Below are 11,146 nucleotides of genomic sequence, written 5' to 3' on the forward strand. Positions count from 1 at the left end.
AACAGTTAACTTCCCATTAGGTAGTATGCAGACATCACAAAATGATGGTATGAAAATATTTCAGAGATCAATTAGACATAATTCTTTCCACCATCTCAAAGTGATTAATATAATTGCTCTTGTTTGGTTCCTTAGCAGGTGCACTTTATGTGGGTTAATGGGCAACAACTTTAAAACTCAGATACAAGTAATATTTTATTACTATTTTCTGTGTAACAGTGGATATAAAAAGTGTCACCTATAATTACAATGATTTTAAGTATAAACATAAAAATTGAAGGTATTTAGAAAAATAAAGTGAATCAATTTTACCTTCTTGATGATGTCGTTTGGCAAAGGACATCTCTCCATCATTCTGCAAGTGAAACCTCTGAATACATCTTCTCACCAAGTCCTCCCACCCAGGCTTCATGGATGCTCTCAACAAACTTGTATCCAGAGATGTAATTTTGCCTGATTTAAGTAAGAAATAAATGCTTTAGTTTAAATAGTATCATTCTAATGTTTTGCCATCCAGTCTACAAGGACATACTAAAGAATATATTGAAAATAAATAAGTACTTTATGTTCTAAATATTAGTTCCAAAGAACTCACATTAAACAAGTATATTTTTCAGTTTCTACATTCTGTGTAAATTTCAAAATTACAAAAGTGGGCTTGGCAATTTTTTTGCTGGAATATTAAATGCTGGTATTTATGTATGTTATTGTTTTTTTGTTTTTCTTCTCTCCCTGGTTTTAAAGATTTTTATCATGGCTTTCATTGTAAGTGTTCACATTATTTAAGCTGTTATTTACTACTTAGCATACTAGTGTTCATGACACTATTAGCTACGACCATTTTTTATCATTTCCCATGAGGTCAACAATGCTCATCATTAGTGGCTATTGTTAGAATGGAATAAGTGAAGTGTTTACAGAGTTAAGCATTTGACAAAAAGATAAATATTTCTAAATATTTCTTATAAAAATACTAGGGGGTTTTGCCCCATGCTCGCTTTGCTCACCCACCCCTGTGTTTGGTTAATCGAATATAACAATTTAAATTTTTTTTTTCCTTTGGAATTGTTTCAATTTCATTATTTGCATTTTTACTTTAAAGCTTCATTAAAAACAATATTTTTTGCAGACACATTGGGACAATGCAACGTATAACTGCCCGTAACTGACTATTGTTTCTGTTTCTCTAATAAATAATCTGACTTTTTGTAATGTTTGTCCCTGTGATTCATTGATTATCATAGCAAAAGCTATAAAAACTGTAAACATTTTAATAAGAATGGCATATCATGATCTCCTTTGGTGTGTAATCTTCTTTCTGCCTGTTAAAATTTAGATCGCTTCTCCGTGATCATCAATATACACCTGACCGAATTGTGTATTCTTTGAAATTCAACTTGTTGTTGCTTTAACTGTTCTGGGACCACAGATTCTCATAGCATATGGCCCATTATTGTGTAAATGATGCAAATGCGAAAAGACTTCGTTGTCTACTCTTCGCCTTTTATTTCTGACCTCGATTTGTCCTGCTATTTTTTGAATTACACCTGGTTCTGATGATTAATTACCTTTGGTTTGCAGTAATGCAATCTTTTCTATCTTTTCTTTTATACTGTAGCGACGGATGTGATTAAGTGTCTCAAAAGTTTTACTTGAACAATCGCCGACTTCCTAACACCAAACACAACTTTCTAGCACCCCCTCCAACCCCACCTCCCCCGGATCTTGCCCCCCTTACCGCATCAATCAATACCCCGCTATCAGTCTTCCGTGCTGTACTCCGTCCTCCCTTAATCGGCCCAAACAGTCATTTAAAACCAAAAAGGCCTCAACCTGTTTCCCGGCGCCGCATCCGAGTGGCAGCCTTTCCAGCAGCTCCGTGTATGACTTTATCTTTTTACCTTTTTTTTCCCTATTTTTTCTATTTTTTTTTTCTCAATTCACTGATCACTTCTACCACTTTCTTTTATGTGGAATCGCTCCCTGGACACTTTTTACTACATGGATTTTTACACTCCGAGACTCGTCTATTTAAGTAGTCAATTCAAAGCACTGAGAAGAAATGCTCATACCGGTGTGGTTCCTTATTTACCTGATGAGGTAAGACGACGATATCGGGCAGCCGAGCGGCAAAGATAAAAGATAAGATAAAAGCGAGACAACTTGAGAGAAAATGGCGTTATAAACCGTCGGTGCCTTCTGTGATCCTGGGAAATGTGAACTCACTACCAAATAAGATCGATGAACTGGCTGTGCTGGTGAAAAATGTCAGAACCTACAGAGAATGCAGCTTGCTGTGTTTTAGTGAAACGTGGCTAACAACTACCATCCCAGATGCTAACGTGGAGCTACCCGGGTTTAGCACAGTTAGAGCGGACAGAGACGCAAGTACCTGCGGAAGAAGAAAGGAGGAGGACTCGCTCTCTATGTCAATACAAAGTGGTGCAACTCAGGACATGTAAGCGTTAAAATCTCCACTTGCTGCAGGGACATCGAACTGTTGGCTGCAAGTCTGCGTCCCTATTACTTGCCCAGAGAGTTTGGACATGTGATTGTTGTTATTGTTTACATCCCCTCAACGCGAGATAGCGAGTGACATCATCCATTCCACAGTTGCTAAGTTACAAACGCAGCACCCTGAGGCACTTGTGCTAATCTCTGGAGACTTTAACCATGTAACGCTGGACAAAACATTACCTGCCTTCTCCCAGTATGTGGATTGTAACCCCCGGGGAAACAGGACTATCGACCTACCGTATGCAAACGTTAAAGACGCATACAGCACCACCCCGCTGCCTGCGCTTGGGAAAGCAGATCATAACCTGGTTCTGCTTCAGCCTCAATACAAACCAAGAGTGAGGGCACTACCTACAACCACACGCTCATTCAGGAAGTGGTCCCCTGAGGCAGAGCAGGCTCTGAGAGACTGCTTTGGAACTACAGACTGGGATATATTGCTGGGTCACATAGTGAGAACATTGAAGAGGCTGTTGAATGCACAACTGATTACATCAACTTCTGTATGGACATTGTAGTTCCAGTAAGAACAGTACGCTGCTATGCTAACAACAAGCCATGGATTACAAGTGACATCAAGGGCCTTTTGAACCAGAAGAAAAGGGCTTTTAAAGGTGGTGATCAGCATGAGCTCAAGCGTGCAGAAGGAACTCGAGTCCAGCTCAGGGCGCGAAGAGCAGTACAGGAGAAAGCTGGAGCAGAAGTTGCAGAACAACAGCATGAAGGAAGTGTGGGATGGGATGAAGATTATCACTGGCTGCAGCTCAAGCGGGTGCCACCATCGAGACAGACGGAGAGAGCAAACCAAATGAACAACTTCTTTAATAGGTTTGATCACTAACCCACTCTCACCTCGAGTACTGCATCCTCCAACCATCCTTCTGCTGATACCAGCATAGGTGAGACATCCCCACCCACAATTACAGCAGCCCATGTGAGCAGAGAGCTGAAAAGACTTTGTGCCAGCAAAGCAGCGGGTCCAGATGGTGTATCGCCACGACTGCTGAAGGCCTGTGCGTTGGAACTGGGGAGTCCTCTACAGCATCTTCAACCTGAGCCTGGAACAGGGGAGAGTCCCAAGGCTTTGGAAAACATCTTGTATCACCCCTGTCCCAAAGGTATCACGTCCTAGTGAGCTGAATGACTTCCGGCCTGTTGCTCTGGCGTCACATCTGATGAAGACCATGGAGCGGCTGCTGCTTCACCACCTGAGGCCACAGGTCCGTCATGCCCTCGACCCTCTGCAGTTCGCATACCAGGAGAAGGTGGGAGCGGAGGATGCCATCATCTATATGCTACACGATCCCTCTCCCACCTGGACAGAGGCAGTGGTGCTGTAAGAATTATGTTTTGGACTTCTCTAGCGCCTTCAACACCATCCAACCTCTGCTCCTTAGGGACAAGCTGACTGAGATGGGAGTAGACTCACACCTGGTGGCATGGATTGTGGACTATCTTACAGACAGACCTCAATATGTGCGTCTTGGGAACTGCAGGTCTGACATTGTGTCAGCAATACAGGGCGCCGAGGGACTGTACTTTCTCGGTCCTGTTCAATCTATATACATCAGACTTCCAATATGACTCGAGTCCTGCCATGTGCAAAAGTTGCTGATGACACTGCTATTGTGGGCTGCATCAGGAGTGGGCAGGAGGAGGAGTACAGGAAGCTAATCAAAGACTTTGTTAAATGGTGCGACTCAAACCACTTACACCTTAACACCAGCAAGACCAAGGAGCTGGTGGTGGATTTTAGGAGGCCCAGGCCCCTCATGGACCCTGTGATCATCAGAGGTGACTGTGTGCAGAGGGTGCAGACCTATAAATATCTGGGAGTGCAGCTGGATGACAAATTGGACTGGACTGCCAATACTGATGCTCTATGTAAGAAAGGTCAGAGCAGACTATACTTTCTGAGAAGGTTGGCATCCTTCAACATCTGCAGTAAGATGCTGCAGATGTTCTACCAGACGTTGTGGCAGTGCCCTCTTCTACGCGGTGGTGTGCTGGGGAGGCAGCATAAAGATGAAAGACGCCTCACACCTGGACAAAATTGTTAAGAAGGCAGGCTCTTGTAGGAGTAACAGTTTAACATCTGTGGCAGAGCGACGGGCATTAAGCAAACTCCTGTCAATCATGAAGAATCCACTGTTTCCACTGAACAGTGTCATTTCCAGGCAGAGGAGTAGCTTCAGTGACAGACTTTTGTCACTGTCTTGCTCCACTGACAGACTGAGGAGATCGTTCCTCCCCACACTATGCGACTCTTCAATTTCATCCAGGGAGTAAATGCTAACATTACTCAAAGTTATTGTCTGCTTTTACATGCATTTTTATTACTATTTAATTTAATATTGTTTTTTGTATCAGTATACTGCTGCTGGATTATGTGAATTTCCCCTTGGGATTAATAAAGTATCTATCTATATCTACCTGGCTGGGACACCACAATACTTTAGAATTTTACTGCTTTCATATTCTGTACCTTTCGCTGCATGTGTATCGCGCCATCGTTTGTTTGAGCCTTTCGAATTCCACTGCTTTCATAATCTCTTATCTGCCTTTTTTTCTCTGCAACGCCTTTGGGTCTCTATTCTCTGTATTGTCCTTATACGCCTTATATGTGCTGAGAGCACAGGATGTGTGTGTTGCGTGCTTTTATAAGACTGAGTGTTTTTTTGAAGGGTGTGCTGTTATGATATCTTTTGTAAGTAGGGTGTGTCTTGCAAGAATCTCATGTTCCACGTCCCCGCGAGACATCCCTGGGACAATCTCTTGTCACCAAGTCTCATGCTTACAGTCCGCACAAGACGTTCTGTGGCAAGTCTCTTTTGTCTCGCAGGTCTTTTAAAAGTCTTCCGAGAAGATCACGTATCATCACCTTTCTTTTGTTTTCCAGGATTTTTTTTTTTTTATAATAGAGAGAAATCTCATACTACTGTGCAGTGTAAGAAAAAACATTCAGCTAAATAACAATGGATATCAATCAGATATAAAATGACTTCCAGACTGTAAGAATTGGTTGCAGCAAAAATCTACAAACTATCTAGAAATTAAATTCAACATCAACAACACTGCCCTTGTCCACATCATTTGATAGGATTACCATCAACATATGGCTGTAATTTAAAAGCTCTTTACAATTACAATTCTTATAATGGTTCAAGTGACCTCACCTTGTAGATCCTGTCTTGTAGTAAAGCTCTCATGAGTGGGGAGGACAGGCCTTTCCTTCATTGGAACTCTTCTTGCAACGCAGATTAAACAAGACTGCAAGTCTGTGTTTGGGGGGTGTACAATTTTAAAAATTAATATTTCTGACACAAAATTACTATACTTGCATTTAGTAATCTTGAAATTAACACTGGATGGTAAAAACAAGATAACAAAAATTACTCAATCTATAATATGCAAACAGCCTCACACAACTGTTTAAAAGGTGCTTAACACAAATTATATTATAAATATATAGTGACTTATAAAGGAGTAATAAGTTTCTTAGTTTGTAACATCTTTATATAGACACAATACACAATTTCCAAATGGTTAGTTGCAGGAAAGCTGCTTGTTACACTGGACAACATTCTTCCCCAAAACATTTTGCTTCCTTTTTGGCGATTATGATAGACAGCTTCAAACTGCATAAAAATATAATTTCAGACTAACTGTATTATGTAAGAATTTAAACATGAAATTTTAGTACGTTTAATTGCTTAATGATGTTGACACACTGCATTAGTTTAGAGCAGGGGTCTCCAACTTTGGTCCTGGAGAACCGTAGTGGCTACAGGTTTTCATTCTAACCCTTTTCTTAATTAGTGCATTGTTTTTGCTACTAATGAACTTATTTTGAATTAATTTTAATTGACTTGTTTTTTTAAGATTTGCTTCCCTAAATTTCTTCATTGTTCCTCTTAAATTGATTCATTTCATTTCCTTAAATGGCACCTAAACAGAAACTAAATGTGAAGTGGGTCAGCCAACAGAAGACCAACTAAGTCAGGGCCTGAAACTGCCAACAATTTCACTCACTCCAACCAGTTGCTTAATTAGGCTCAGATTCTTGTTGTTAACCCCTTTAATGGGGGGGCCCTTTTTTTAAACTACAAACAAAATTATTTAAATATTTTTTTTGTTAGCAACAATAAGCTAATTTCATTCTAGTTTTATTTTGTTTTGTAAATTTATTTAAACTATGTACAAATTTTCCATTTTTTACTTAGTACTCCAGTTGTGTGTGGTATGTGCAGAAGCACGGAGCAGCGTAGAGTGGAACATTGCAGTGTCTGTAGCAGTATATTGTTCTCCTCCTCTGCCTGTGTGACAAACACACACTACATATCTCTTATGAGATGTCTGCTCAGCATGCAAACATCTGTCTTATCCTTCCACTTCAAAGCCATCAACTTATTTCTGAATGCAGTGGCAACTTCTCCCAATTTCAATTTTTTTGAGATTTTGGCAGCTCCTTTCAGTTTGACAGTCTCTTACTGTGTCAATTTCCATCAAATTCAAAAATTCATATAGCTTGGGTCTGCTGTAGTAATTATCTAGTCCTATTGGATATCCCCGATTTAGTAGCTTTTGCACAAACATTAGCACAATCCGCGACAGTTTTGTAAAATTAGGCACATCAACCCCTCCTACATTGTTTACAAATTCTGTATCTTTTCCTGTGTACATCATTATATTCCACACATATCCACTTTTTGCCTCACAAAGCCTATAGAGGATTCCATCCCAAAATATGATCTTCATTTCGGAATGTATACCTTCCACCCTAGACGGCCTTTCCATAGCAGTAAACTTCAATTGATTGAAAAATCTCCCTCTGGAATTTAACTTCCAGAAAGTTCTAATGCAGTGGTTAAAAAAAGGCTTGATTTTATACATCTTTGGAGAAACTGGTCCAGCATCACTATATTCATTATCAAATAATGGATAACATGCGTCACTGATATACAGAAGGAACAAATCTCAAAAAAGAAACTTAAAAAGCACCAAAACATGGGTAAAACTACTAAATGAATTACCACTCGCAAAACAAGAGCGGTAATCAAAGAAATTTCAAATGTTCAAAACACGCTTGTAACTTTGCACACGATAAAAACTGTGACGGTACACTGCTGAAAGAAAGACATTAAGCCACTAAAAATAAATGCCAAAACTAAATCCTTTTGTGACTGAGGGCAAGTGAAAGAAAAAGTACTGTTAGGGGTTCTTTGGTCTCAAGACTCCACCCAAGTAAAGGATGTCTGCACCTCTGCCTCTATGACCACCAATCACATTAGACGGCAGAACCATGCAGAGCACAGATCCAAAGGAATTGTGTCCTTAGACTCATTCCCTGAGAAATGAAAAATCTAAAGATGCACTTTTTTTAATTCCATTCCACAGCATATTTCTGAACTGGTTGAGTTTCTCTTTTCTAAGAGCAGCATTAAAATGTTTTAGGGACCTGAGCAGCAGATCAGCATTCCTGACATCTTCACCTTTCTTTATTTCCAGATACTGTATGATGGACAGACTTTGCTTGTCATGTTTTGGTTCATTTTGTATCTCATTATTGTTTGGCCGCTTATTAAGGAAAAAGAAACAATTAAGGTGTCTGAGGCTTCAAGAGCAAGTCAATTAAAGAAGTTAATTAGGTGCAAAAACAGGTCACTAATTAAGAAAAGGGTTAGAAAGGAAACCTGCAGCCACTGGGGCCATCCAGGACCAGAGTTGGGGACCCCTGGTTTAGAAAGTATTAAAAATGTTTTGCTGCTGTTTTATGTTTATGCACTGCATCTAGTGCTTCATATTTCAGTGTCCAAAAGCAATCAGCCAGAATTGTTGGATTCCACTTGGGAAATTGCCCCTCACATTTCACCCTATACAATTTCACTCCATCACCATAAATTCGCCGCTCATACAATTTCACTCTCCACACTTCACCCCAGATATTTTTCCTATTACCCACCTGGATCATTTAAACTTTGTTTAAAACTATTACCTGTATTTTATTGTTTTTTTCTTTAAATTTTGATTTTATTTTAAATATCAAAATAGCGTCCCATAGAACTAGAGTTACTGGATTTCGCAGAGTTTTTTTGTCAGCACTGTTAGACAATTCAATCGGTCCGAACACACTATGGCTGTTGCACAGCGTGCTTTTGCAGTTTTTGCCACATGACTATCTGTGGTGCATCGCGGTGCAGACAGTGCAATATCAATATATACGCATTGCGCCACATAATATTATAAACATTTACTATTTCTGTAACCTACTCATTATCTACAAGAGGCAAATTGTGCAAGGCAAAATCTGGTAAGGGAGAAATGTGATGGGGCAAAATGTGAGGGGCTAAACGTGAGAGGCGAATTGTTGAGAGTGAAATGAGAGGGGTGACTTTTCCTAAAACCATTCCAATTACACTGGCACCACTTTTCCATTGGGGCAATGACCAGATACAACTTCCATGTTTATTCCTGACTGCAAGATTAGCAGATAAGAAGTCCACATTTTACTGCTAAAAATTTATCTTTAGTGACATGTTACACTACATAGTTTTGTATGCTTTAAGTATGTTGTCAAAAAGCTGGAAGTAATTTGATGCTCTGTAGTTCCAAGGAAATTTCTAAACATCCGTACAATTTCCTCCAGCCCCACTAAAAGATCTTTTGAACCACATACAGTATCCGATTTCTGGACCAACGAAAAAAACATTCCTTTATCTTTGCATCATTCATTTGTGGAAGCATCGGTCTCAAATATCAAAATCCTTCACCTTCTTTGGTCATCGCTTTCACAAAATCTTTCATCAGTCCATGTTTTTACATGAAGTGACAAAAATATCTTTGCTGGATTGAAAAACTGGTTTATGTGCAACACTTTTTGCCCTTGAAGCAAATGCTTATGGAGTGGTATATTAGCAAAATGTGAATGCCCTAGAAAGCATTGTGTTTAAATTAGACTGAAACAATTAAAGTATTGCCTATGCTTAGTGTATTTAGCAGACACGTGTAATCAACTGTCTTAACTGTAGCCACAAAAAGATTAAGCAACTTGTTTACTGTCATGCACATACATGGAATGAACCAAAAGGGAGGAGTCTGACACAACTTCAAGTGAAGAATACAATGCTCTGGTAATGAGTGATTGGAGAATAAAAAGTTCTCTCTCACCTTCCCCTTCTTCTTTGATGGACTTTGGTTCAGACACAGCAAAACACTGCATAGTTTCATAATTCTGATGTGCTTCTTGGTTGTCATGACCTTCTTCATCAGAGTCACTGGGTGGTTTGACGAGCATGCGACAATTAAACGTATGACTGTTCCTTCGTGGGTTTTCATTAGGCCAGGGAACGCCATTGACTATAAAAGGTGAGGAAAAAGACAATTCAGCATTGAAATGATATAGGATCATTGCATGTCTACTGCCATCTACTGTGTACTGTAGAGAATAAACAGGACATAGTAGATTGGGAACAGCATCATGGAACACAGATATATATTATGCTTCTCAGATCTAGCTGACTAAAAAATACTCACTGTCACAACACTTGTGTCTAAGAATAAAACACTTAAAATTACATCTCTGCGATGCATTAACACTGCCTAACTTGCTTAATAAACACAACTACTATTTAAAGGTGGGTTATGGTGCAGCAGGGACTGATAGAGACAGGACAGAGGTCTGGAGGTCGTAGCTTGACTTTATTGGAGTTATTGCCATTTTTTGCCATGTATTGCCATTTCATGAATCAGACATTTGTTAGGATAATTTTAAATTAAGTAAATGAGAGATATGGATCCGTAAAGTGAACACCAGTCTGGAGCGCGGTGGGGGTTTGGGGGTGAAGGAAAGCATGAAAAAGCAGCTCATTTTGCATTTGTTGCAGATGTTGTTTAGAAATTTAAATATATCCAACTTCCAGTAAGCTACCTAACGTTATATCAATTACAACTACACTAAAGATAGTAATTTACTGGAGTAATAGAGTAACACTATGCGTAATAGTTTTATTATTAAGCTTTTAACAGATATTTGATTTCACAGTACCTACCTGACACATTGCTGAAAAGCACCAGGCTAGCAACTCTGACATGCAAAAACAGCTCAGATTAAATTCAATTCTTGGTTAATTTTATTGGTAACTAACATTACTGACTGAGTGTCTTACTGCGTGCTGTCTGCTGTCATTGGAAGAACAAAATAAAGTTTACATAAGTTCATAACTGTAGGTGACATATTCACGTTTTTTCTTTATATATAAATATTCAGCTTCATGTTGACCCTGTATTTACAATATTAAGTTTATTAAGCATGTTCATTAGTATTGTAGTAGTATAATATTGTTATTATGGACCCCTAAGAACATTCCGCTCAGGGACCCAGATTGGCTAGGGGTCTAGAATGTCTTGGTCCTAAAGATTGAAGGGTGTAAGAAAGTAAAGGAAACTGACACAATGTTTATTCACACCCATTAGCCACAACACTAAATCCACCAATAGGTGAAATGAGTAACACCTATTATCTTGTTACAGTGGTATTTGTCAAGGGGTAGGATATACAGTGCATAAGGAAAGTATTCACATCACATCACTTTTTCCACATTTTGTTATGTTACAGCCTTATTCCAAAATG

The 11,146-nt window shown here is 39.2% G+C and overlaps 1 protein-coding gene across 11 annotated transcripts in view; it reads right to left on the reverse strand.

Moving 5' to 3' along the window:
* ncoa2 (nuclear receptor coactivator 2) overlaps nucleotides 1-11,146 on the reverse strand; it is a 297,572-nt gene that overhangs the window by 85,541 nt on the left and 200,885 nt on the right. For all 11 annotated transcript variants that reach the window (XM_039754630.1, XM_039754627.1, XM_039754625.1 and 8 more), the window contains 3 exons: nucleotides 9,685-9,873; nucleotides 5,694-5,795; nucleotides 313-453 (listed from right to left, as the gene is read on the reverse strand). In XM_039754630.1, the coding sequence (XP_039610564.1) occupies nucleotides 313-453; nucleotides 5,694-5,795; nucleotides 9,685-9,873 (432 nt within the window). The remainder of the gene's footprint in view (nucleotides 1-312; nucleotides 454-5,693; nucleotides 5,796-9,684; nucleotides 9,874-11,146) is intronic.

Source organism: Polypterus senegalus, chromosome 5 (genome assembly GCF_016835505.1).
Source record: "Polypterus senegalus isolate Bchr_013 chromosome 5, ASM1683550v1, whole genome shotgun sequence".
Taxonomy (NCBI): domain Eukaryota; kingdom Metazoa; phylum Chordata; class Cladistia; order Polypteriformes; family Polypteridae; genus Polypterus; species Polypterus senegalus.